Source organism: Conger conger, chromosome 5 (assembly GCF_963514075.1).
Source record: "Conger conger chromosome 5, fConCon1.1, whole genome shotgun sequence".
Lineage (NCBI taxonomy): Eukaryota > Metazoa > Chordata > Actinopteri > Anguilliformes > Congridae > Conger > Conger conger.
In genome coordinates this window covers 63,863,922-63,890,740 of record NC_083764.1, presented here as the reverse complement: position 1 = coordinate 63,890,740, position 26,819 = coordinate 63,863,922, and the positions used below count along the sequence as shown (strand labels likewise).

Sequence of the window (26,819 nt, the reverse complement as noted above, 5' to 3'; positions counted from 1 at the left end):
CGCCGGACGCAGGTGACCTGGATTACTCCGACCCGTTTGACGCCCGGCCCGACCCGCGTCCCGCCCCAGAACCAGAACCGGCTCCGCAGGAGAGCAACGGCTACATGGAGCCGTACGAAGCACAGAGGCTCCTCACCCGTACGTGTCCGCCGTTCCTTCTGCCTCCATGAGGAGGACAATGTCTTTGCAGAAAGAATACTGGCTAGAGACAAATAACGGTACTGTTACTATTACCATTACATGCATATTAAACCTCATATTGAAGTTAGTTAGTAAAACTTTTAGTCATCAAACATGAATACACGGTCGGCGTGTTTTTGTAGTGTTGAATTGCTATTGCTACAAAAAATGCCATCGGGCGAAGGTAGCAAATGGGTTTACTTTCTGATTTGGAGACTTAACTTAATTTAAAGGCTTATTGGCGGGAGAGGACTTGACGGCGCTCGGTGAGCAGCAGTTTCCCTCTGGGACTGTAAACGTTCCCCCAGGCCCGGCTCAGCTCACACATGGGTGAGCATTCTGGCCCAAAATGGCTGCCGTGAGTCACCCAGGTGCGTGTGGCACTTTGGAGGCGTTTGAAGCCCCCCTCCCCTCCCCCCCTCCCTCCACTGCTCTGTGAAGTGCTTTGAAATGGGAAGGTGCTACCGCTCGGCACGGTCCATTATTAATGGTGTGAAAGCACTGGCGGTTTTTAACATTTGAGATGTCCCGTCCGCGGTGTGAGGTGTGTGTGGCGGTGTGGTGCAGTGCCATGGTTCCAGTAGGACTGGGTGATTAAACCGTATGGAATATTATCGGCGGTAATGACAGTCACCGCCCGCCGTAGTGGGGTGTCTGCTTTCTTTCATCTTTTTCGGGTTCGTGAACGTTTCGGATGCCGACTGTGTCCCTGCCCGACTGTGTCCTGTGTCCCTGCCCGACTGTGTCCTGTGTCCCTGCTCGACTGTGTCCTGTGTCCCTGCCCGACTGTGTCCTGTGTCCCTGCTCGACTGTGTCCTGTGTCCCTGCCCGACTGTGTCCTGTGTCCCTGCCCGACTGCGTCCTGTGTCCCTGCCCGACTGCGTCCTGTGTCCCTGCCCGACTGCGTCCTGTGTCCCTGCCCGACTGCGTCCTGTGTCCCTGCCCGACTGCGTCCTGTGTCCCTGCCCGACTGAGTCCTGTGTCCCTGCCCGACTGTGTCCTGTGTCCCTGCCCAACTGTGTCCCTGCCCGACTGTGTCCTGTGTCCCTGCCCAACTGTGTCCTGTGTCCCTGCCCGACTGTGTCCTGTGTCCCTGCCCGACTGTGTCCTGTGTCCCTGCCCAACTGTGTCCCTGCCCGACTGTGTCCTGTGTCCCTGCCCGACTGTGTCCTGTGTCCCTGCCCGACTGTGTCCTGTGTCCCTGCCCGACTGTGTCCTGTGTCCCTGCCCGACTGTGTCCTGTGTCCCTGCCCGACTGTGTCCTGTGTCCCTGCTCGACTGTGTCCTGTGTCCCTGCTCGACTGTGTCCTGTGTCCCTGCCCGACTGTGTCCTGTGTCCCTGCCCAACTGTGTCCTGTGTCCCTGCCCAACTGTGTCCTGTGTCCCTGCCCGACTGTGTCCTGTGTCCCTGCCCGACTGCGTCCTGTGTCCCTGCTCGACTGCGTCCTGTGTCCCTGCCCGACTGCGTCCTGTGTCCCTGCCGGACTGTGTCCTGTGTCCCTGCTCGACTGCGTCCTGTGTCCCTGCCCGACTGCGTCCTGTGTCCCTGCTCGACTGTGTCCTGTGTCCCTGCTCGACTGTGTCCTGTGTCCCTGCTCGACTGTGTCCTGTGTCCCTGCCCGACTGCGTCCTGTGTCCCTGCCCGACTGCGTCCTGTGTCCCTGCCCGACTGTGTCCTGTGTCCCTGCCCAACTGTGTCCCTGCCCGACTGTGTCCTGTGTCCCTGCCCAACTGTGTCCTGTGTCCCTGCCCGACTGTGTCCTGTGTCCCTGCCCGACTGTGTCCTGTGTCCCTGCCCAACTGTGTCCCTGCCCGACTGTGTCCTGTGTCCCTGCCCGACTGTGTCCTGTGTCCCTGCCCGACTGTGTCCTGTGTCCCTGCCCGACTGTGTCCTGTGTCCCTGCCCGACTGTGTCCTGTGTCCCTGCCCGACTGTGTCCTGTGTCCCTGCCCGACTGTGTCCTGTGTCCCTGCCCGACTGTGTCCTGTGTCCCTGCCCGACTGTGTCCTGTGTCCCTGCTCGACTGTGTCCTGTGTCCCTGCTCGACTGTGTCCTGTGTCCCTGCTCGACTGTGTCCTGTGTCCCTGCCCAACTGTGTCCTGTGTCCCTGCCCAACTGTGTCCTGTGTCCCTGCCCGACTGCGTCCTGTGTCCCTGCCCGACTGTGTCCTGTGTCCCTGCCCGACTGTGTCCTGTGTCCCTGCCCGACTGTGTCCTGTGTCCCTGCCCGACTGTGTCCTGTGTCCCTGCCCGACTGTGTCCTGTGTCCCTGCTCGACTGTGTCCTGTGTCCCTGCCCGACTGCGTCCTGTGTCCCTGCCCAACTGTGTCCCTGCCCGACTGTGTCCTGTGTCCCTGCCCAACTGTGTCCCTGCCCGACTGTGTCCTGTGTCCCTGCCCGACTGTGTCCTGTGTCCCTGCCCGACTGCGTCCTGTGTCCCTGCCCGACTGCGTCCTGTGTCCCTGCCCAACTGTGTCCTGTGTCCCTGCCTTACTGTGTCCTGTGTCCCTGCCCGACTGTGTCCTGTGTCCTTGCCCGACTGTGTCCCTGCTCGACTGTGTCCTGTCTCTGAGTGAGGCAAAGCCAGTTTTGTGCTGCCCCCATGCTCTCTCATGCGCAGCAAGCCTAACAGTATTTTTAGGTTTTGGGGGGTTTTTAGATCACTTTCATGCTTTTAGCTGGACTGAGTGCCTGTGTGGCTTCTAGCAGGAGGCTTTCAGACAGGCCTACACACACACGCACACAGAGGCAAGGGCACGCACACACACACACACACACACACACACACACACACACACACACACAGAGACAAGGGCACACACTCACACGGGCACACACACACACACACACACACACACACCCCGCTGTGCTCAGTGAGCGCTCTGAATCGGAGCGTATTCCCGGCGCTCCGTTGCCTCTTACGGGGTCAGGAACCCGTCTTCCTGTTTTTCCACACCATCGGTCGTGCCGGGCTCTTAGTCTGCTCTGGTGTTTTCACAGAGATTCCCTGTGGAAAATGTTTAACAGCCTGGGGGCAATTGGGGCTAAATAAAATACAGATGAGTTTATTTTTTAAAGAACTGGAAGGATGACCACTGCTGCCCACCATGCCTCTTTAAAAGCTGCTCCCTGCCCTGGTCTTAATTGTGAGTGAGGTCATTAAAACCTGGAGTGTGTGAGTGTGTGAGTGTGTGAGTGTGTGAGTGTGTGAGTGTGTGAGAGTGTGAGAGTGTGAGAGTGTGAGAGTGTGAGAGTGTGAGAGTGTGAGAGTGTGAGAGTGTGAGTGTGTGAGTGTGTGAGTGTGTGTGAGAGTGTGTGAGAGTGTGAGAGTGTGTGAGAGTGTGTGAGAGTGTGTGAGAGTGTGTGAGAGTGTGTGAGAGTGTGTGAGAGTGTGTGAGAGTGTGTGAGAGTGTGAGAGAGTGTGAGAGAGTGTGAGAGAGTGTGAGAGAGTGTGAGAGAGTGTGAGTGGAAAGTTTTAGAATGCCAGTTCTGTAGCCTTTTCTGAAGTCCTGTAAAAGCTTTGCCGAGCTCGGGCAGGGCTGGTTGAATAGGCGGCTGCACACCAGTCTGCTCGGGAGACGCACTGAGACTGATGGACGTGACTCAGACGGTGTTATCGGAATCTGCTGTGCTCACTGACCCACACACACACACACACACACACACACACACACGTCAGGCCTGCACAACCCTGTGTGTGTGTGTGTGTGTGTGTGTGTGTGTGTGTGTTTCCATTCGGTACTCGATTAGGTTCTCTCCAGTTCCATTTCTGTTCGGTTCACTGGAAAAATCCCATGGTGCTCTTGGAGTATTTTAAGGCCTTTGTGTCGTTGACAGAATTTAAATGCTTTTGAGAGCATTTCAGAGGTTCCGAACGAGCAGACAAACTCAGTAAAGCGTGGAAAAGTATTTCAATCCAAAGCCATTACATATTTGACCCAGGTCTGCCTTCTAGGTCTGCTTTTCTAGATCTCTCAAGCTCTTTACAGATCATGATTAATAATAATGATAATAATAATAATAATAATAATAATAATAATAGTGAATAATTCTCTCTCTCTCAGAGCTGCAGCGGGGTTCAGGCTCCAGCCGGTCGGGGGGCGGAGTCCAGCTGTATGACACGCCCTATGAGGAGCGGGCGCGGGCGAAGGGGCGGGCCCGGGGGGCGGGGCCAGCGGATGACGGACGGGAGAGCCGGCTGCCCCAGGACGACGAACGACCTGCTGATGAGTATGACCAGCCCTGGGAGTGGAAGAAGGAGCACATCTCTAAAGCCCTGGCAGGTACTCACACACACACACACTCACACACTCACACACACTCACACACACTCACACTCACACTCACACTCACACTCACACTCACACTCACACTCACACTCACACTCACACTCACACTCTCACAGACACACACAGACACACACAGACACACACAGACACACACAGACACACACAGACACACACAGACACACACACACTCTCACTCTCTCTCTCTCTCACACACACACACACTCACCAGTCCTGGGACTGTAAGAAGGAGCCCGTCTCCAAAGCTCATTCTGATATGTATGCATATGATGTTTGTAGAGTACTGCAGCATAGAGAGAGAGGGAGTGTTTGAAACTGAGAGAGAAGTGTACGTTCAGCATTTTTGTGTGCATGTGCGTGGGAGTGAGAGGAAGTATATTTTAAGTAGAGGTGTGTGTGTGTGTATGAAAGTGTTAGAAAAGTGTATTTTAAGCAGGGCTGCATGCATGTCTGTGCGACTGCGTGCAGCAGAGCTTTTGACGTTGCGGGGCAGGTGCGTGAGTGAGTGTGGCTTATTTTGGGGGGGGGGGGGCAGTGGTGGTGGTGGGGGGGGTGGGGGGGGGGGGGGTATAGGCCGGGCACGCTCAGTAGGCCTCTGGAGCTTTTAGCTCTAATTGCCCCTCTGCGTCCTCACGCACCTCTGGGGGATTAGGACCCGCACAGAGACGGTGAATAATGTGGAGCTTAAAATACCAGGCCCCGTTCTGTCTGGAGGAGGAGCTAACGAGAGAACGGGCTGAGGGATCATTACTTTTACCCCCCCCCCCCCCTCCCTTAATGCAGATAAAATATACTCTTCAGCGTTGTGTTCTGTTGTAACGTGTGGCCTGGTTTAGTGGTTCCCATCGTGGGGGAGATACCATGGTGTTGGCTGAAGGAAATGGCTGTCTGTGTCTGTGTCTGTGTATCTGTGTATCTGTGTGTCTGTGTCTGTGTCTGTGTGTGTGTCTGGTTCCAAAAGTCTTGCTATCAGCCTGTAGCCTAGTGGCTAAGGTCCATGCCTGGGACCCAAAGCTTAGTGGTTCAAGCCCCAGTGTAGCAGCTGCTGGACCCTTGAGCAAGGCCCTTAAGGACTGACTCAGTGCAGGGTCTGTGTTAGGCTCCATACTCCACTGGATGACCTGGACTCGATCAGCTTAATGCCTCCAAAACTGCTTTAACCGAGGATCTCAAACTGCAGTAAAACGCTTTACATCCTCAACCGCCTCATGAGCTCAGGCAGGAGTGCGTCTGAAGCGCTGATGAATAATTGATGGGGCGATGAAAATATTTGGAGCGGAAGTTGGCGCAGAAGAGGGAAAGCCCTTCTCCTTCTCTCCCCACCCTTCTCCTCCCTCCCTCTCTTCTCTCTCTCTTCACCCTTCTCCTCCATCCCTCTCTTCTTCTGTCTCTCCACTCTTCTCCTCCCTCCCTCCCTCCCTCTTTCCTTCTCTCTCTCCTCCCTCCCTCTCTCCTTCTCTCCTTCTCTCCCTCTCCTCCTCTCCCGTCGCTGCCTGTGGGGGTGGGGGGTTGAGGGAAGAGAGAGACGGCTCGTGTTGTGTTCTGTTCCGCCGAGCGCACGCTCCATTCCTGATGGGAATTCTGGGACAGATGGGACACGCACGCCCGGGAGCCGGCACCAGTGTGCGTGACGATGTCATTCCCACTTCCGTACGGATCGCCGTGCAGGGAACGCCGTGCAGGGAACGCCGATGCCTTCTGCCGGATAGAAGAGCAAGGTTTCTTTTGGATACACCAGCGGCCATTTTCAGGTGTAAATGATCTACTCCAGTGCTACTCAACCCCACGCCCTGCAGTGTCTGCAGTGCTACTCAACCCCACGTCCTGCAGTGCTACTCAACCCCACATCCTGCAGTGCTACTCAACCCCACGTCCTGCAGTGCTACTCAACCCCACGCCCTGCAGCGCTACTCAACCCCACGCCCTGCTGCGCTACTCAACCCCACGTCCTGCTGCACTACTCAACCCCACGTCCTGCAGTGCTACTCAACCCCACGTCCTGCAGTGCTACTCAACCCCACGTCCTGCAGTGCTACTCAACCCCACGTCCTGCAGTGCTACTCAACCCCACGCCCTGCAGTGTCTGCAGTGCTACTCAACCCCACGCCCTGCAGTGTCTGCAGTGCTACTCAACCCCACGTCCTGCAGTGCTACTCAACCCCACGTCCTGCAGTGCTACTCAACCCCACGCCCTGCAGTGTCTGAGGTGCTACTCAACCCCACGTCCTGCAGTGCTACTCAACCCCACGTCCTGCAGTGCTACTCAACCCCACGTCCTGCAGTGCTACTCAACCCCACGTCCTGCAGGCATCTCTGCTGCACCGCCTGACTTCACTAATGGGTGCTGCTCTGCAGATGATGTTAAACACGCCAACAGCCCCAAACACTTTAATAAAACATTAACTTCTCTCGGGGTGCGACCTCCAAAATTAATTATTGATGTCGTACGCAGACACTGAAAAGTGAGCCAGCTTTGATATTAAACAGCCGGAACAGCCCCAAAAAAAGACTGTGGGGCTAGTTTCACAGACACTGACTAATATTATACTAAATTGAATTTTGAATGTAGTTTCGCCATAAAAAACCTCTGACTAAACTTGCACCTACCGCTCATTCCAGTCCCTTATCTTTCTTATTTCTGTTTCTTTTCTCCTTCTCTTGCCCCAAGCTCCGCCCATCGGGAGAGGTTAGGACCGTTAAATCGGCAAATTGAATTCCCTCGCGTCCGTCAAAACGTCAGTTTGAGGCCACGTCAGCGACAGAACGTTTAAGGGGCTGGAATGTCTTTAAAGATGGCCGCCCTCGATCGGTCTCCAGGTCGGGAGCGAATAACAGAAAAGGGAGAAAAGTAAGCGGTCGGAATGTGTCCCAGGTGTTCGATATCAAAGCTTGCCCGTCTCACTGTATGACGTTAATAATTAATTTGGGGGAGTTCCTACCCTGAGAAAGGTTAATATTTTCTTAAAATATTGTGTAACATACAGCTACACTCTCCCAGTCGTCGGGTAAATGCCTTCCTTATGGCATGGTCTGACGTTTCAGTAAAAACACTGCTCCTCCCCCGTTTCCGCTTGGGGCGATGTATCTCGCGTTTAGTGTAAACGCTGTGCGTTTGAAGCGTGCGCGGGAGGGCGGGTCTCGGGTTCAGGCCTCAGACGGGCCCGGTGCTGGTGTGCGCACGGGCGGCCTTTGGGGAGACGCGGGGAGGAGCTGGGTTCGTTCGGCAGCTGTGTAAACGCTCCGGCCGAGACGCTCCGGCAGACTGGCCGATAAGGCGCCCGCGTTCCCCCCCCCCCGGCTCGAGTGTCCCGCGGTTTCGGCTGGCTAACGGACGGTTTAACCTCTGACCCCGGGGAAATGTGTGCTCATGCGAGACGGAGGAGTAATGGATGAGTTACCGTGGGCGGGAGATGAAAGGTGGGGTGGCGGGTTGGAGCAGATTGAATGTCGGTTCGGTGGGGGCCGGTGTCAGGACCCTGGAATTGCGCAGATACTCCTGGCTCCAGGGATAGATTATGGCCAGGGAGGGGGGTCTGAAATCTGTCAATACCCTGACCCCCCTCTGTGTCTCTGCAGCTGCAGCCTTGCAGTAATGGCACCCCCACAAAACACACACACTCACTCACTCACACTCGCGCACACTCACACTCACACACAGACACTCTCTCTCACACACACACTCACACACTCGCTCACACACACACTCTCTCTCACACACACACACACACACACACACACAGGGTTATAACTCGCACAGAGAGGCAATTCCCTCCTACACTCCCTCTCTCTCCCTCTCTCTAATTGTTTGGTCTGTCCTTCGTCCTGTCTGCTGTTATCCAGAGGTGTAGAGAGACAGACCTGTGTGTCAGCGTGTGGGAGGGCCACAATCTGCTCACTAAATATTTATACATAGAAAAGGAACCAAGCCAAGCAATTATTCTGTGTATTTACAAATATACTGTCATTCCTTTTCCGGGAACCAGTGTGGAAGTTACAAAAAAGTTTTCAGTGTAAAAAATCTTACTGGTGTTCTTCTGCTGTTGAGTCATTGGTGGAGTTTCACAGCTGGTTTCTGACTGGACAAGCCGTGTCTGTCGCCGTGTGATTGGACAGCTTGTGTCTGTCGCCGTGTGATTGGCCAGCTCATGTCTGTCGTCGTGTGATTGGCCAGGCCATGTCTGTTACTGTGTGACTAGTCGTATTGGCTTTCTTTCGCTTTTGAGAGTATAAACTGTCACTTCTGCCAAAGTAAAGAGTTTACCATTTAACGACCCACAGCCCTGACATGTCTCCAGGGAGAAATACCAGCGTCTGTCTCTTCACTGATGCTTTTCCATCCCTCTCTCTCTCTCTCTCTCTCTCTCTCTCTCTCTCTCTCCTTCTCTCCTTCTCTCTCCTTCTCCCTCTCTCTCCATCCCTCTTTCTCTCACTCTCTTTCACTGACTTCTCTGAACCAATCAAAATGCTGTATTTGCAGAGTGAAACACTGATTGGTTAGAATCAGTGATGCGCTGACCGCGCACCTCATTTTCTCTCCCTTTCCCATCACGTCTTTACTTGTCTTACAAACTCCCTTTGCTCTCACTTTTCTCGTTTCTTAACTCTCCCTCCCTCTTTCTCACTGTTTCTCCCCCTCTCCCTCTTTCTCTCTCTCCCCCCTCCTCTCCCTCGCACCCTCCCCCTCTCCCTCTCCCTCTCTCTCTCCGTCTCATTGTCAAATCCATGTTTAAACGGAGCGTTCCTGGGAGGCGGATAAACACAGTCTGTATTTACACTGACAGTTTGACAAACAACAATATGAACACAAACTTCATTTGTTTGTTTATGTATCCCTTTCTGTCCCTCTCTTTCACCATCTCCCTCCATCTCTCTCTCTCTCTCTCTCTCTCTCCCCCTCCCTCCCTCTTCCCCCTTCCATCGCTCCCTATGCTCGGTCTCCCAGGCGGTGATATGAACCCGGGTAAAATATGTAACGGTTTTGGATTCAAATGTTTTCCTCCGCTTTACTGAGCCTGTCTGGTGTATGGGAACCCACACGCGCCAGACTCTTTAACACGTGCGAACTGGTCTGGTGTATGGGAACCCACACGCGCCAGACTCTTTAACACGTGCGAACTGGTCTGGTGTATGGGAACCCACACGCGCCAGACTCTTTAACACGTGCGAACTGGTCTGGTGTATGGGAACCCACACGCGCCAGACTCTTTAACACGTGCGAACTGGTCTGGTGTACGGGAACCCACACGCGCCAGACTCTTTAACACGTGCGAACTGGTCTGGTGTACGGGAACCCACACGCGCCAGACTCTTTAACACGTGCGAACTGGTCTGGTGTATGGGAACCCACACGCGCCAGACTCTTTAACACGTGCGAACTGGTCTGGTGTACGGGAACCCACACGCGCCAGACTCTTTAACACGTGCGAACTGGTCTGGTGTACGGGAACCCACACGCGCCAGACTCTTTAAGACGTGCGAACTGGTCTGGTGTATGGGAACCCACACGCGCCAGACTCTTTAAGACGTGCGAACTGGTCTGGTGTACGGGAACCCACACGCGCCAGACTCTTTAAGACGTGCGAACTGGTCTGGTGTACGGGAACCCACACGCGCCAGACTCTTTAACACGTGCGAACTGGTCTGGTGTATGGGAACCCACACGCGCCAGACTCTTTAACACGTGCGAACTGGTCTGGTGTATGGGAACCCACACGCGCCAGACTCTTTAACACGTGCGAACTGGTCTGGTGTATGGGAACCCACACGCGCCAGACTCTTTAACACGTGCGAACTGGTCTGGTGTACGGGAACCCACACGCGCCAGACTCTTTAACACGTGCGAACTGGTCTGGTGTACGGGAACCCACACGCGCCAGACTCTTTAACACGTGCGAACTGGTCTGGTGTATGGGAACCCACACGCGCCAGACTCTTTAACACGTGCGAACTGGTCTGGTGTATGGGAACCCACGCGCGCCAGACTCTTTAAGACGTGCGAACTGGTCTGGTGTATGGGAACCCACACGCGTCAGACTCTTTAAGACGTGCGAACTGGTCTGGTGTATGGGAACCCACACGCTCCAGACTCTTTAACACGTGCGAACTGGTCTGGTGCACGGGAACCCACACGCGCCAGACTCTTTAACACGTGCGAACTGCCGTGCACCACAGGCAAGATCAGTCGAGCTCAGAGAAGTACTTTAATCCAAATCGACTCCGTATGACTCGGGGTCTGATGTCATGTGACTGTGTCTGTAAAGCAGGGCGATGTACAGACCGCTTGGGGCATAGAGATGATGATGACGCTGACGATGATGATGATGCGTGATGAGTCTAGGCTGAGGAGTCAGTGGAGGTCCAGGGAAGAATAAGAATTGATATTATAGAGCTGCCGTGGTAGAGGTCGAAGGTCGAAGCAATGACACCGTTGATGTGGTGGACTGGGGAACGGGAACGGGGGCGGGGTTTGGGTGACACTGGGTGCCCTTTGTCACTGTGATTGGCTCTGACAGGCGTGGGAGCAGAGGGAGCTCTGAAAAGGTTAAACCCCCATACGCTGGGCCACGCATCCGCCGCCGCCACGGAGTGTGTGCACTCAGCCGAGTGTGTGCGCTCAATTATTCACCAGCTGAGAGGTGTGTGTGTGTGTGTGTGTGTGTGTGTGAGAGAGTGTGAGAAAGAGAGAGACTCTGTGAGAGATTTACCAGCCAAGAGGTGCGAGTCTGAAAGACAGAATGTGTGTGTGTGTGTGTGTGTGTGTGTGTGAGAGAGTCTGTTTGTATATTTGTTTATGTGTGTTTGTGAGAGTCTCAGTGTGTGTGTGTGTGTGTGTGTGTGTGTGTGACCTAACATTAATGTGTCACTGGAGAAGCTGGTCATGATGATGTCACCGCCTCTCTCTGGGTTCCGGGCTGGTTGCTAGGCGTTGTGGAATCTTGTGGACAGGATTCTGAGTGTTGGTGGTGATGCAGTGCTGTCATGGTTGGCTGCCTGGGATTCTAATGAGATTTTCAGGACAGATGAAATCGAAGGTGGTATTTCTTCCAGGGGACTGACCTCAAACACTGGTGCATTAAGCTTGAAAAAAACAACCTCACCGCCTCTCCAGGGCACATGGCTCCCCTCTCTCTCTCCTTTTTGATCTATTTTTCCTTTTTAAACTTTGCTTTTAGAAACTTTGCTCACAAGATGCCAGGCTGATTGGTGAAACTGGCAAACCCGTTATCAAGCCTGTTGATTTCCCACAATCCTTTGCTGCAGCTGTGCTATTTGTATGTTCCTGCTTCTGGCCACCCAGTGCATTATGGGACCTCTCGGCGAATGTGAAACATTCTCACAATCTAGCGCCAACGTTAAATAACATTGACAAAGCATTTCACTAACAATGTGAGAACATTTTGTTTTAGCTGTAGATCCTTTGAATCTGGTATTTTGGCATGATACATGACATCAAGATCTCTTTTTCCCCTCCCTCTCTCCCTCCTTCCCTCCCTCTGTACCTCTGTCCCGGTGCGGTGCAGTTTGATGTTGGCAAAACATTCCAGTAACATTGTGAGAATGTTTTGTTAGCTGGGTTGTCTCTTTGGATTTGGATGTTGTTGATGTTGTTTTTGTTGTTGGAATGATTATACAGTACATGATCTCTCTCTCTCTATCACTCTCTCACTCTCACTCTCACTCTCACTCTCACTCTCCCTCTCTCCCTCTCTCCCTCTCTCTCCCCCTCTCTCTCTCTCCCCCCCCGCCCCCGGAGCAGTGCAGTTTGACGGGACGGACTGGGACCGCTCGGCCAATCAGACGGAGAGGGCGCGGCCCCCCAGGACCAACCCGCTGGCAGGGGGCGGGGCCAAGTACCGCAAGGCCTCCGACATGCACGGCATTCTGGGAGAGCGGGTGGACCCCGCGCTGCCCCTGGAGAAGCAGGTGTACGTACCGCGCGCGCATATCGTGCTAACGTGCTAGCATGCTCGCGCGCGCTAATCCGCATTACTTATGCACCAGTTTGTCTGGCTTAATATCTCACTGCCGAAAGCCACTGAAATATTCAGTGGTGGAAGAATAAAAGAATAAAATAAAGTAAACACGCGACACAGGCTGGCGGCTGGAGAGTGGCTGAGAGTCTCAGATGCTCTTAAGATAAGATGCTCTTATGCAGAGAGACTTCCATTTTTTACATAGTGTCCATTTATACAGCTGCATATGTACAGAAGCAGTTCAGGTAAGGCACCTTACCTCAAGGGTACGACCGTAGTATCCTACCTGGAATTCAAACCTGAAACCTTCAGGCCTGAATACAGCTGAGATTGTGGTTCCAGTTTAGGAGGAAAAAGGCTGTAGGGAAAAAATGACAGGTGTGTGTATGTGTGTGTGTATATGTACAGGTGTGTGTGGGGTACAGGTGTGTGTGGGGTACAGGTGTGTCTATGTACAGGTTTGTGTATATACTGGTGTGTGTGAGGTACAGGTGTGTGTGTGTGTGTGTTTGGGGGGGTACAGGTGTGTGTATATACAGGTGTGTGTGTATGTACAGGTGTAGAGGTACAGGTGTGTGTGTGTTTGGGGGGGTACAGGTGTGTGTATATACAGGTGTAGAGGTACAGGTGTGTGTGTGTGTGTGTGTGTGTATATACAGGTGTAGAGGTACAGGTGTGTGTGTGTGTGTATGTACAGGTGTAGAGGTACAGGTGTGTGTGTATATACAGGTGTAGAGGTACAGGTGTGTGTATATACAGGTGTGTGTGTATGGACAGGTGTAGCGGTACAGGTGTGTGTGTGTTTGGGGGGGTACAGGTGTGTGTATACAGGTGTAGAGGTACAGGTGTGTGTGTATGGACAGGTGTAGAGGTACAGGTGTGTAAACCCCTCCTCTCTGTGTCAGGTGGTACCACGGTGCTCTGACTCGCTCGGAGGCGGAGTCTCTGCTCACCTTGTGTAAGGAGTGCAGCTACCTGGTGAGACACAGCCAGTCCTGCCGCACGGACTACTCCCTGTCTCTCAGGTACGACCGCTCTCTCTCCCTCTCTCTCTCCCTCCATCCCTCTCTCTCCCTCTATCCCTCTCTCTCTCTCCCTCTCTCTCTCCCTCAGGTACGACTGCTCTCTCCCTCTCTCTCTCTCTCAGGTACGACTGCTCTCTCTCCCTCTCTCTCTCTCTCAGGTACGACTGCTCTCTCTCCCTCTCTCTCTCTCTCAGGTACGACTGCTCTCTCTCCCTCTCTCTCTCTCTCAGGTACGACTGCTCTCTCTCTCTCTCCCTCAGGTACGACTGCTCTCTCTCTCTCCCTCTCCCTCAGGTACGACTGCTCTCCCTCTCTCTCCCTCAGGTACGACTGCTCTCTCTCCCTCTCTCTCTCCCTCAGGTACGACTGCTCTCTCCCTCTCTCTCTCCCTCCATCCCTTCCTCTCTCCCTCCATCCCTCTCTCTATCCCTCTCTCTCCCTCCAACCCTTTCTCTCTCTCTCAGGTACGACTGCTCTCTCTCCCTTTCTCTCTCTCTCAGGTACGACTGCTCTCTCTCCCTCTCTCTCTCCCTCAGGTACGACTGCTCTCTCCCTCTCTCTCTCCCTCAGGTACGACTGCTCTCCCTCTATCCCTTGCTCTCTCCCTCTCTCTCAGGTACGACTGCTCTCTCTCCCTCTCTCTCCCTCAGGTACGACTGCTCTCCCTCTATCCCTCTCTCTCTCTCCCTCAGGTACGACTGCTCTCCCTCTATCCCTCTCCCTCTCTCTCTCCCTCAGGTACGACTGCTCTCCCTCTATCCCTCTCTCTCTCCCTCTCCCTCAGGTACGACTGCTCTCTCTCCCTCTATCCCTCTCTCTCTCCCTCTCCCTCAGGTACGACTGCTCTCTCTCCCTCTATCCCTCTCTCTATCCCTCTCCCTCTCTCTCAGGTACGACTGCTCTCTCTCCCTCTCTCTCTCCCTCAGGTACGACTGCTCTCTCTCTCTTTCTCTCTCTCTCTCAGACTCAGTCTCTCTCGCTCTGTGAAGGTCAGCTCCATAAGTTCTGAATGACCAGGCTCCCCCCCTGCAGGGTCTCTCTGTTATTCAGTGCATCTCTTCTCTACTTTAATTACTGCCTGGAGGTACCTCCACACACACACACACACACACACACACACACACACACAGGCGTGCACACACCGATATTAAACATATTTTGTACGTCACAAATGTTCATTAATGTATTTATGCGTTCTCACTAGCTGTACAGTTTGCCTGCAGGCAGAAACATTCAGGTCACTGGGGACTTGCCAGAGCCACAAAGCAATATTAATCTGCCAAAACAACCCCCCCAGGTCGCAGCGAAAGAGACGTTACATGAGCGCTATAATCTCTGCCGCAGAATTTGAGCGACGAGGAGAGGGGGCGGCTTCGGCCGAGTGAGCACGGCGGCACAGGAGTTCGTCAGTCGCGGAACTCAAATGCATCTTCCAATTAACGTGACCTAGTTTCCACCCGTACTGTTTGTTCGGCTCTGCCACTTGGAGTTGGGAAAACAAGCAAAAACAAACCAAAAAAAAAACTTTAAAATAAGATATTTTTATTTAGGCTATTTAAGAAAAATAAAAACAAATTAAGGGCAGTCGTATTTATTTGTAATTTCGTATGCAGCGCCAGGACTCTCCGGTAGATAAACGAGCGATGGGCGCTGGGTGAACGAGCGACGAGCGATGTTTTGTTCCTGCTTCTTGCGCTCCCGGACTCGGTCCTGAGTTTTAATCAGCCGGGCGGTCGGTAAACCAGCAACGAGCAATGAGTGATGCTCCGTTCTCACTCTCGCGCTCGCCGGGTGTAATGACTGATTGCAGCCGGCCAATTAGAGCCGTCCGTTCTCCCTCCCGCTTCTATAATTAGAACAGCCAAAATGGCTGGAGCTTCTCTTAAAGGGGAAGTGCGGCTGCGCGGCGGTCGGCCTCGTCCTCTTGCGATCTCTCGCTCTCTCTCTCCCCCGTTCTTTTCCTCTCTTTTCCAGTTCTGTCCCTCTGTGTTCAACCACCTGTTTTCCCTCCCTCTCTTTCTCCTTTCTCTTTTCCCTTATCTCTTAAATGTCCATCACAACTTGGTGCATATTTGAATTAATTGCTTTGAAGGGTGCTTTGTCAAACATCTGATTTAACTCTTTAAGGTGTAAAATCACAAATATGGTATGATTAGAGTGGTCCTAGCTTAACCTTCTAATGCATCACCGCTGGTAACTGGAGTCCTAGAACATGACTTAAATAACGTAGGCAGTGTTTGAAACCGCATGCGAGCATACTAGGCCATTCATGCTAAGTTTCCGGCCGATTTTCATTGAAATGCAGTACGCTAAGTATGGGGTTTCGGACACGGCTCTGCTCTTCAAAGGGTTAAAAGGGTAAGTGACTGTTTTGCTGCCCACGTGTCTTTAGAGACGCATTCATAATGTATTATTTTGTCAATTCCATCTGTCAGCCCCCTCTATGCGCGCACCCGGGGGCAGTGCAGTGACCCGACTCATCTCTGTTTAATCCTCCTTTTACCTCCTTTGTGTGTGTGTGTGTGTGTGTGTGTGTGTGTGTGTGTGTGTGTGTGTGTGTGTGTGTGTGTGTGTACTGGAGTGTGCTGTGCCACATGTGGCAAGCGCTGTGTGTGTGAGAGAGGAAGAGGAACAGTGAGAGAATGTATAACTTAAGAGCCATGTTTTTTTGTTTGTTTTTTTTGTTGTTTTTTTTCTTCTTGCTTTTAAGCTGTTGATGGGTCATGGCTTATAGGAACAAAGTGTTCAATATGGATTTTGCCCTGACGTTTATCCTCTCCCTCTCCCTCTCCCTCTCCCTCTCCCTCTCTCTCTCTCTCTCTCTCTCTCTCCCTCTCTCTCCCCCCCTCTCCTCCAGGAGCTGCCAGGGCTTCATGCACATGAAGTTCTCCGTCTCTCGGGAGGGGAATTACATCCTGGGTCAGAACAGCCCGCCCTTCCACACCATCCCCGAGGGCATCCACTACTACACCACCCACAAGCTGCCAATCAGAGGGGCCGAGCACCTCTCCCTGCTCTTCCCCGTCGTGGTACAGACCCTCTGATTGGACTGCTGGACTTGGGCCACCTGCTGTGAGACGGGGCTTCTGATTGGATGTTGGTTTGATTGACGCGGATGGAGGCGGAAGAACTTTAAATGTTTTTTTTTGTTTTTCCTACGAGTACCCTTGTTAGAGCTTCGATGGCTGTGTGTGTGTGTGTGTGGTTCTTTACACTCTTTGGTCACTCTTTCCTGTTTGTGTTTGAGCCCATCTCTCAAACACAAACATTTTCTCTTTTTGGATTTTCACTGGGCACTGGAATGACTTCTTAATGGACAAACTTTTGTGCAACCTGGTCTCTGATTGGACAGTTCAGCTGGGCAAAGAGAAGACTTTTTAATTTGAACTGACACAAACTGAAACTGGACCATGGAAACCATGACCGTTATATTCGAAAACCTCTGAAGGGGGGAAAAAAACTTTGCTATCGGTCTGTTCGGTTGGATTCGCTTCATGACTGACCAATGACATCTCTCCTGATGAACCAAAGTAGAGTCTTATTGGTCGGCTTGACATACCAAGTCCCTTCCACAGAAAACAAAAAGAAAGGATTTTCGGTGGTCTGTGGCTTTTGGAGAGACGGACATATTTGTCATGCCGCGTGTTAGATTAGACACTGTCCGTTCGCTGTTTGGAGTTCTCTGTATTTCACAAGGCTTTGTGTCCGGAGAGGAGCTGGTCCAGGCAAGAGAAATTCTGCAAATTCTAGAAACTTCAGCTCTTACCAAAGTTCTTTACAAACAATAAACGTCGTTCTGACCGATTGTAATATAACTGTTGTTCACGATGGAGGCAGCCGTAATGACACGTTCAAGTTATTTTAGCTTTTCACTTCTACTGGGGAAATAAAAAAGGTTTATTGTGTTCTTTACTTACCATTCGTCTTGCTCCAGAAATGTCAGTGATGTAGTGTACATGCATTCACTCAAGCTCACAAACAGAGGCATGTACACACACTCACTCTCTCACTCACACACACACTCACACACACGCGCGCGCACACACACACACACACACACACACACACACACACACACACACACACTCCCATGCATGCGCACACACACACACTCCCATACTCCCTCACTCACTCGCACTTGCACACATACACACTCCCACACTCCCATGCATGCGCACACACACACACTCACTCGCGCTTGCACACATACACACTCCCACACTCCCATACTCCCTCACACACACACACTCAAAAGCGAGGGCTTGTACAACGTTGGCGTATTTACAGGACTGTAAATAAATAAGACGCAGACATGCGTCTGTAGGTCGATGTGTGTACAGAAGTACTGGGCCCAGGCAGGGCAGGGCAGACACTGAGATAAACACGGAGATATCTCCCAGAGTGCCCCCTTCCTCCCCCACCTCTCTCCTCCCTCTGTTACCTACATGCCTGCTGAAGGAGAGGTGCATTCTGGAACTGGTGGGGCTGTACTCAGTGGGAGACCCTGGGAAATGTGGTTACCAATCAGTTCATCCTCTCTCTCTCTCTCTCTCTCTCTCTCTCTCTCTCTCTTCTTCCCTCTTCCCCTATAGATATAAATGAAGAGTGCACTTAAGGACTTTCACACTCTCTCCCCCTTTCTCTCCGTCTCTCTCCCTCTCCCCTCTCTCTCTCCCTCCCCTCCCTCCCTCTCTCTCTCTCTCTCTCTCTCTCTCTCTCTCTCTACAGCCAGCACTGTTCCTGTGCTACCAGCTTTGTTTACTTGCCGTGTTGCTGTGCTTATTGTACCCTGGGTTATGAAATGTAATCTGGCTTTAGTACAGTCATCATGCAGGATGGTGTGGAAATAACCACAGGGTTATATGGCTGGCATGCCATGAATAACAGCCATAATGCTCACTGCATGGGTGTGTATGCAAGCATACCAGATAGGAGTGTGTGTGAGAAAGAGGGGGAGAGAGAGAGTGTGTGTGTGTATGTGTGTGTGTGTGTGTCGGAGGGAGAGAGTGTAGGTGTGTGTGTGAGAGAGAAAGAGACTGTGTGGGTGTGTGTGTGTGTGTGTGAGAGAAAGAGGGGGAGAGGGAATGTGTGTGTGTCAGGGAGGGAGAGAGTGTAGGTGTGTGTGTGTGAGAGAGAAAGAGACTGTGTGTGTGTGTGTGAGAAAGAGGGGGAGAGAGAGAGTGTGTGTGTGTGTGTGTGTGTGTGTGTGTGTCGGAGGGAGAGAGTGTAGGTGTGTGTGTGAGAGAGAAAGAGACTGTGTGGGTGTGTGTGTGTGTGTGTGTGTGTGTGTGTGAGAGAGAAAGAGGGGGAGAGGGAATGTGTGTGTGTGTGTGTGTGTGTCAGGGAGGGAGAGAGTGTAGGTGTGTGTGTGAGAGAGAAAGAGACTGTGTGGGTGTGTGTGTGTTTGTTGCTGAGCCACACACACTCTTGCACAATCACAGGTGTCCTCTTACGGAACCATCAGTTGCTGCCAAAACCTCAACATGCAGAGCTCTGCTTGGTCCCTGCACATACACACACACACACACACACACACACACACACACACATTCTCAGGCCTGCTCGCTCCCTGTGGAATGGACCAGTTGTAGATCCCACATTAATTACAGTGCAATGACTGCTGAGCCCAACCACCTGCTGCCTGTTAGTGATCTCACAGTGTGTGCGTGTGCGTGTGCGCGTGTGTGTGTGTGTGTGTGTGTGTGTGTGTGTGTGTGTGTGTGTGTGTGTGTGTGTGCGTGCGTGCGTGCGTGCGTGCGTGCGTGCGTGCGTGCGTGCGTGCGTGCGTGCGTGCGTGTGCGTGTGTGTGTGTGAGTGTGCATGAGAGTGAGTGAGAGTATGAGTGTGTGAGTCTCCTGCGATCCTCACCTCCCTGTTCCCTGTCCACCAGCATGACGAGGGGGAGGACCCAAGAGCCTGCTCTCCCCTGTGTGCTGTTGGAATGCATTTTTATTCACAAGTCTGAACGACCAATCAAACTGACTGCTCACTTAACATCACCGCCGGTCTGGGAGAGCTGAGATGAGCGCCTACCGTCCCCCAAAACGGGGCTCTATTCCTGGGTAACGCAGTGCATTGACGGGCTGTAGCCACATTTAGCGCTAGCCCTGTGGAGGTTCTGTACCTGGCTGGGGGGGGGCCTACCCACACACTATAGCAGTGCATTTTAAAATGTATTGCCTTAATACAGGGCTGGGCCACTGAGCTGGTTACAGCAGCGCCCTGGTGATGTCGTGGCCTGCGTGTGGTTGGCGTGGAAACGGGAGTAACAGGAGGAGGCGTGTGAGGTGACCGTTCTGTCCAGTGCTCCTCCAGGCTGCAGTCACAGGGACAGCCCAGTCTGCGTTGTTTTATTTAGTTTGTGTTGTGTGTGAGTGGTGTGTGTGTGTGTATATGTGAGTATGGTGTGTGCGTGTGAGTGTGTGTGAAAGGGATTTGGGACGCTGGGCCCACGTGAGGGAGCTCGTACCCCAGACAGAGCGCCCTGTTGCGTGACAGGGTCCCCGTCTGGGACTGCCCCCCCCCCAGGGGCCTGCCTCCCAGCTGTCACCCTAAAACCCTGATCCCCCCCGCCCCGCCCCACCCCACCCCATCCACTCGCTTTTCTTCTCAACCCTTCCTGTACCACAATGCCCTCCTCTCCTGATTGGTCCAACTCCCCACCCCATGTGACACACCACGGGCCAATGGCGTTTGAGATTGCCTTGTGGCTGGCAGACCGAAGCAGCCGGGCCCCGCCTCCCGCCTTCCGCCTGGTTCAACAGCACGACCCTTGACCTTTGACCTGTGATGTCACCGAGCAGCCCCCTGTCCCCACTGTGCAGATGGTGCCTTTGTCCCCCGGCTGTACGACAGCCCCGTTACTGTGGCAACGGGGGCGCCGGGCTGTCCTCTCCCCCGTGTCCGGTTGAAGCGAGGTTAACGCGCTTAAAGGGGAGGCGACCGCACCCCACGCCTCGCCCCCAGAACAAGAGGAACCTCACGCTCTTCTGCCTCTGAAATCCGCTGCTGGGAAGCGTTCTGACCTCTGACCCCCGCAGGGAAGTGTTCTGACCTCTGACCCCTGGTTGTCTGGTGTGTGGATGAGTTGACACCGCTCCACTCAGCAGCAGTAGCCTGTGCTAAAACAGACCTGTTGACACGACCAACCGTTTTCCAAATGTTTGGCAGTTACTTTTTTTACATTTTTCCTTACGTATTTTCTGTTCCTGAACCAAATCCGGCCCTGGTTTTCTTTTCTCCCAGGTATTTAGCTGAACAATTAGTGCTACCGATTGGCCAGATTGTCTGACGCCGGACGTCCAGGTGAAGGGGGGGTGGAAAAGCAGCAGATCCCGGCTCGAGGAGGACCGTGATTTAATGATCCCTGCTGCTGGGCTACAAATAGCTTTTGGAAAAATATTTCCAAAAAAAAATGTTACTTAAATTTTAAGATGGGTCCCCCAGAATGCTTTTGAGCCCGGCAGGGGGTCCCAGGTGGAAAAGCTCAGCCTTCAACCCATGAAACACTTGTAGCTCTTCAGTTTGCCACTAGATGGAGGTGTTGAGCTCACTCCTCGAAACTACCTTCATTAATAATTACTGATAACTGAAGTATTTTTTAAATAATTGAACATCACAATAAAGTAATATACTCTTAAGTTTCACTAATACCCAATAAAAATAAAAATAACATTTGTGGTCAAATATTATGTCTATTTCATACATAAATAATTTATACACACACTCCAGTTCCCCACAGTCAGCTCATAGTAAACTCTGTTGATTGACGTTTGTGACAAAAACTAGGAAAGGAAATAAAATTATAGCACACTGGAATCTTTTTCCTGTTTATTTATCAGATGTTTTGTCAGGTTTAAAAGGTCAGATTTCATTTAGTGTTGAGTAACAGTTGAATACACATGGAACGTTCCCCACACGGCCTTGTAGTCGAGCGCTCCGTGTCTCCAGGACGGAAGTGAAGGCAATGGACAATGCACACAGCGTAACACAGCGTAACGCGCAGAGAACTGTGTTTGTCGGGTTATATGTCAAACAGTGAACTGAGGAATATCACTCTCCGTTTCAAATGGAGGAGGAAAAAAGAATGTGTGGTACTGTGCGCAAATCCAAAATATTTCACAGATGTCCGGGGTACGAACTGGACTTACCAGGAAAAAGATAGACCCAAGCGCTGTGTTAAATTCATCATCACGCACTCAAAGGCACCGCCGAACCCGTTTGGTTTGATGACAGAGTGCCGGTCTCTTGTCTATTCCCGGTTGCCAAACACACCCTAAACGATCTAAACGGCTAAACGATCATTTTCCCCAGTCCCGCAGTGTAATGGAGATCTCGTCGAACGTGAACGTGAGCGCAGCACGTGCTGGTGTGCACTTGTGAAGAGCCGGGTCAGTGAAAACCAGTCGGGCAACAATATCTGATTTACATCTCCCGCGGAACGCGCAGCCAATAATAAAATCATTATATGTAATACTCGCAACAACATTGTCAGGCAGTCTCCAGGGACAACCGTGGAGCTGCCCGGCAAAAATAACCATGACATTTTGACAAATGGATACAAGATTATAAAAATCCAAATATATCAAACCATAACTTACAGCTGTATATGAAACAGAGGTCATATGCTTACAAATAACCCGAATGTCACTATGTTTTACAATGTTGAAAGTAAGTCTCTCCCAATTAAAACAAGATTTATCTTTCTGTTAAATATCTATGAATAAGACTTCAGTATTCTGATACGCATGGACAATACACACAATTTTCAGTATGAAAGAATGTGAAAAAATAATCTGACCACTTCTGGTCTGTAAATGGAATGTCACCGATGGTTCCAAACGATGTCACAGAACAGAGGCATCATTGTGACATCATTGCAAATTGAGGACCAGATGATTCTGAGGTGTCCCAGCAGCTGCCTGACCCATTCATTGGTTTCCTTAGTGCCTGGATAGGAAGGGTCAGTCAGACCCAGGGGTCCTGCCAGGGATTTTGGGGATCACAACCACTCAGCTCACCCCGTTTTTGAGGGCCACTGTCAGTCAGGAATCGTCTCAAAGTTACCGCCCCATACGGCACCCCAGCTCAGACCATAAAGCGTGGACACCATCAAGGAGAATCTCATTGTAAATCTGGACCATACTATGAATATTCACAAGCCCCCCCCTCCCCCACCCCCAATTCTTACAGATGGAATATTCTGGACCGCGACACGTGCAGTTGGGAGTCGTCAGAACTTCCCCAGGGCGGTTATCGTCTCCGCCTTCCCCAGAACCGCCGACAGCAAGTGGGCCGGGCCGGGGGAGGAGGAGGAGGCGGGGTCGGGGTGATGATTGACACTCGGGGGCGACTGCGCCCGCCCCGCCCTGGCCCCGCCCGCCCCTCCCCCGCCGCAGCGGCTGGTCTCCTGGGCCCCGGCGGGCCGGGCCGGCGCCGACCCCGGGTTGGGGCTGGAGGGCGGCTCGGCCCCCGCCGCGGGCCCCCAGCAGCAGCACAGCAGCCGGAGGAAGGCGCCGCGCATGTCGCGGCTGGTCAGCGTGTAGATGAGCGGGTTGAGCGCGGAGTTGAGCACCGCCAGCGCGATGAACCAGTCGGCCCGGAGCAGCACGGGGCAGCGGCCCGGCCCGCACCCCACGTCCAGCAGCAGCAGCACGAACAGCGGCGCCCAGCAGGCCACGAACACGCCCAGCACCACCGCCACGGTGCGCAGGAGCCCCAGGGCGCGCTCCGACGCCCGGCGCCCGCGCGACGTGGCCAGCCGGTAGATGCGCGTGTACAGGGCCACCACGGCCGCCAGCAGCGCCGTGAACACGCTGGTGCAGAACGCCACGTAGCTCTTGGCGTACAGCGGCAGCACGGTGGAGCAGGCCTCCAGCCGGCCGCGGCAGTTCCAGCCCAGGCTGGGCAGGGCGCCCAGCAGGGCCGACACGGCCCAGCAGCCGGCCAGCATGCCCAGCAGCCGGCCGCGCCCCGGCGCCCGGCAGGGCCACAGCCGCACCATGGTGAGGTGGCGCTCCACGCCCACGGCCAGCAGGCCGAAGGTGGAGGCGCTCAGCGCCACGAACATGCTGCCCTCCCGGGCCAGCCACAGCGCCGGCGTCAGGAAGAACGTCCGCCGGCCCGACGTGAAGTTGTTCACCAGGTAGGCCACGCCCGCCAGCAGGTCCGACAGCGCCAGGTTGCCGATCAGCAGGTAGGTGCGGCCGTGCAGGCGCTTGTTGCGGCCCAGCGCGATCAGCACGGTGAGGTTCTCCAGCACGATCAGGCCGCAGATCAGCACCAGCACCGCCGTCTTGTACGGGTCGTCCGGCGAGCGGCACTCCCACTTCCGCGTGTGGTTGTAGTGCTCCACGATCTCCGCGTTCATTCCCTCCTCCACCGCCGGCGGCTGCATGCCTGCCGTTCGCTCGGGCTGCAGTTCTCGGCTTCAGACGGCAGAGGGCGCCAGAGGGCAGGGAAATATGCGCTCGGCTCGGTTGTGGGGCAACTCCGGTGATGTCATCGCCGACGTTGGGATTGTGAGCTGCGGGAACAATGTCGTAAACAGGTTTATTCTACATACGCGTAACTATGCATAGTGGTGTTTTTTTTTTTTACTGTAAAATAAATTGTACTCCTTACAGCGACCGACCGTTGTTTGTCAGTACTACAAACTGGGTCAAATACGTAATTGTTTTGGATTCAAAAACTTTTCTGCATTTTACTGAGCTTGTCTGGTCTATTGGAACCCAGTAAATACTGTCAAAAAGTGCAAACGCGGCCGCCTGATTCTCTTGGTTGGCTCAATTGCACCGGGCATGAATCGAACGCAGAAATGTATTTCATTCCAAAACTATTACCAGGCACAAACTGTCTGCCTTTGTTTCTTTGGAAAGTCACTGCAGTTCATCCGTACTATAACAACATTTCTATAAATGGAATCGAATATGGTGATGCATATACGAGCGTTTTTCATATCTTATCTGTTTGGGGTTTTTTTCCCGCCAGTGTTTTCCCCTCTTTCTTCGCTCCAAATACTCAGAAAATATTTTGTCGTTTTTGGTGTTTCATATACCTATACATTTGTACGTAAAATCTTCAACGTAGGCTACATTGAGCGTGTAGTGCCTTCTTTACAAGCCGAGTTGCAAGCCAAAATGTTTAATTAAGTGCATTATATGTCAAATGGATGTAGAAATTATTCAGTGTAGTGTGTTTAATCACACGCAGAATGCACACAATTACTTCTGGTTATAATTCAGTCTTGAATTCAGTCAGTTTTGGAATTTGCGACTATTTGGTTCTAATTCAACTCAGCTCCTGTTGTTTTCTTGGCCCTCTCTCCCACAAGACCCACATATTATTCACACAATCCAAAACATCATTCCCTGTTTAAATGCTAAATAAAATATAATATACACCGAGTGAGCACTTTAATAGGTAGACCTGTGCACCTGCTTGTGAGTGGAAATATTTAATAAGTCAATCACGTGGCAGCAACTAAATTCATCGAAGCAAATGTCAGAATGGGGAAGAAATATGATCTAAGTTACGTTGACCGTGGAATGATGTTGAAATTGCCTGAGTTTCTCACACACCGCTGATCTCCTGGGAGTCTCTAGAGTGTGCAGAGAATGGTGTGAAAAACAAAAAACATCCAGTGAGCAGTTGTTGTGTGGGCAGAAACGCATAATTAATGAGAGATGTCAGAGGAGAAGGGCCAGACTGGTCAAAGCTGACAGGAAGGTGACAGTAACGCAAATAAGCACACATTACAACAGTGGCATGCAGAAGAGCATCTCTGAACACACAACGCATCAAACCTCTAAGTGGATAGGCTACCGCAGCAGAAGACTTAATAAGTTGGTTGAGTGTATGAATATAGAATAAAACATATAGTACAGGATTTTTCCGTTTGTTTTTTTTTTTTGCAAAGGCGTCCAAAACTACACGCATCCTACACGTATACCACACGTATACTCTCGCTATAAAACACCAGTGTCACACACACTGTTCCCGCACCGATGTTGACTTTCTCGCACGTGCACGGACAGAGACATGCAGACGAGCTAATACACCTGTCACCTGGGAGACCGTTCTCGCGGAGCTCGTCTCCCAGGTTCGACTGACACGAATGAATAATGGTTTATGGAAATGTTACGCCCGCCCGCAAAGGCACATTTACATTTCAATTACGCATTATCCCAGAAAAATACATGGTTGAACGGGTACTTATGTAGACTTCATATACTCGGAGAAATAATTTGGTAACACATATTGTAGAATGTGTGTACGACTGCATTAATTACTAACGTCTACCAACTTCAGTAAGATCTTAAGGTGTTTGGTTAACGTGCATTTTATAATTAAAAAAACAAAACATTTTCATGGCTTGCGGTGTGGTGCACCAGCTGACTTACAGCGAACGGTATGACCATGTGGTAAACAAATATGATAAATAATAAAACCTTAAACCTTATGCAGTTACGCATAACTCGGAGAACGATAGCTTCTCTAGCCTAGTAGGCACAATTCCAGAAAGACTGCAAACTACAAAACCATGACCGCAACCCCAGACGTACTACCTGGTGGCGCGTGCAAGAAATAGCCGCTTCAATCTCCGGTCAGACTGTCCGCTCGCGGGATACACGTTCATTTGTTCTGTTTTTTTTTGTTTGTTTGTTTGTTTGTTTTTGTTTTTTTTCACTCGATGCAGAACAATGTTTTCTTGGTTATTTTTATACACACTCCGTACATTATCTGGCGGTCTATCCAAATGTCACTCGTTGGTCTCACGATTTCTGGTCCCTTGACGGTCGTCTCCACTTTCCCAGGCGCGCGGCCCTTTTTTTTCTTTTTTTTTTCAGCACCGTCTAAGTCTCCGTCTGGAAAGGTGTGGCGCCGTCATCTCGAGTTTGTGTCACAGACGCCTTCCCAAACTTTTCTGAGTATATTTGTAGTTTTCTTCAGCTGTTCGGATCTAAGGGGACTGGGCGTGTTTGCTTCGGGCAGCCAAATCCCCGTCGTCCAATTGCGTGATAAGAAGCGCGGCAGAAGGGGGGCGTTTACCCCGCGTACAATCTCCTGGCACGTTTTGGTGGGGACGTCAGAAGACTGTATGCTAATATCAATAGTTCGGCGGTCTGTTCTGGCTCTAATGCAGCAACCTTATAATCTTGTGTTGTAGTTTTATAATCCCGATTGGCTAAGCAGCCTGTGGCATAGCCACGCCTCCACAAACGCCCATGTCCAAGAGCAACCTGCGCTGAGTTTTCGATGTTGTCAGGTGGTCAATGTACGGTTTGGTCTGTGACGGAATATCTTTATTAACCTGTATTTATACAGGCTAAATTG

The 26,819-nt window shown here is 52.1% G+C and overlaps 2 protein-coding genes across 7 annotated transcripts in view; one reads left to right on the top strand and one right to left on the bottom strand.

Moving 5' to 3' along the window:
• LOC133129784 (SH2 domain-containing adapter protein D-like) overlaps positions 1-17,405 on the top strand; it is a 23,943-nt gene extending 6,538 nt beyond the window's left edge. For all 5 annotated transcript variants that reach the window (XM_061244083.1, XM_061244080.1, XM_061244082.1 and 2 more), the window contains exons 3-7: positions 1-138; positions 4,244-4,462; positions 12,243-12,411; positions 13,365-13,484; positions 16,342-17,405. The exon at positions 1-138 is cut by the window's left edge and continues 13 nt beyond it. In XM_061244083.1, coding sequence (XP_061100067.1) covers positions 1-138; positions 4,244-4,462; positions 12,243-12,411; positions 13,365-13,484; positions 16,342-16,528 — 833 coding nt within the window. In that variant the 3' untranslated portion in view covers positions 16,529-17,405. The remainder of the gene's footprint in view (positions 139-4,243; positions 4,463-12,242; positions 12,412-13,364; positions 13,485-16,341) is intronic.
• A 4,942-nt stretch (positions 17,406-22,347) lies between these two features.
• On the bottom strand, positions 22,348-26,403 carry LOC133129214 (sphingosine 1-phosphate receptor 3-like). 2 transcript variants are annotated; one of them, XM_061243147.1, is made up of 2 exons: positions 26,051-26,403; positions 22,348-24,009 (listed from the first exon to the last, which is right to left on the bottom strand). In XM_061243147.1, exon 2 carries the CDS (start codon positions 23,878-23,880, stop codon positions 22,717-22,719), a length of 1,164 nt encoding a protein of 387 aa, XP_061099131.1. In that variant the 5' UTR covers positions 23,881-24,009; positions 26,051-26,403; the 3' UTR covers positions 22,348-22,716. The 2 variants fall into 2 exon arrangements, with proteins under 2 accessions (XP_061099131.1, XP_061099132.1); XM_061243148.1 differs by having other exon boundaries at positions 26,221-26,403.
• Between the last annotated feature and the right edge of the window lie 416 nt (positions 26,404-26,819).

Excerpts from the sequence above, each read along its gene's own strand:
- LOC133129214 (XM_061243147.1), bottom strand. The coding sequence starts at position 23,880 with ATGCAGCCGCCGGCGGTGGAGGAGGGAATGAACGCGGAGATCGTGGAG.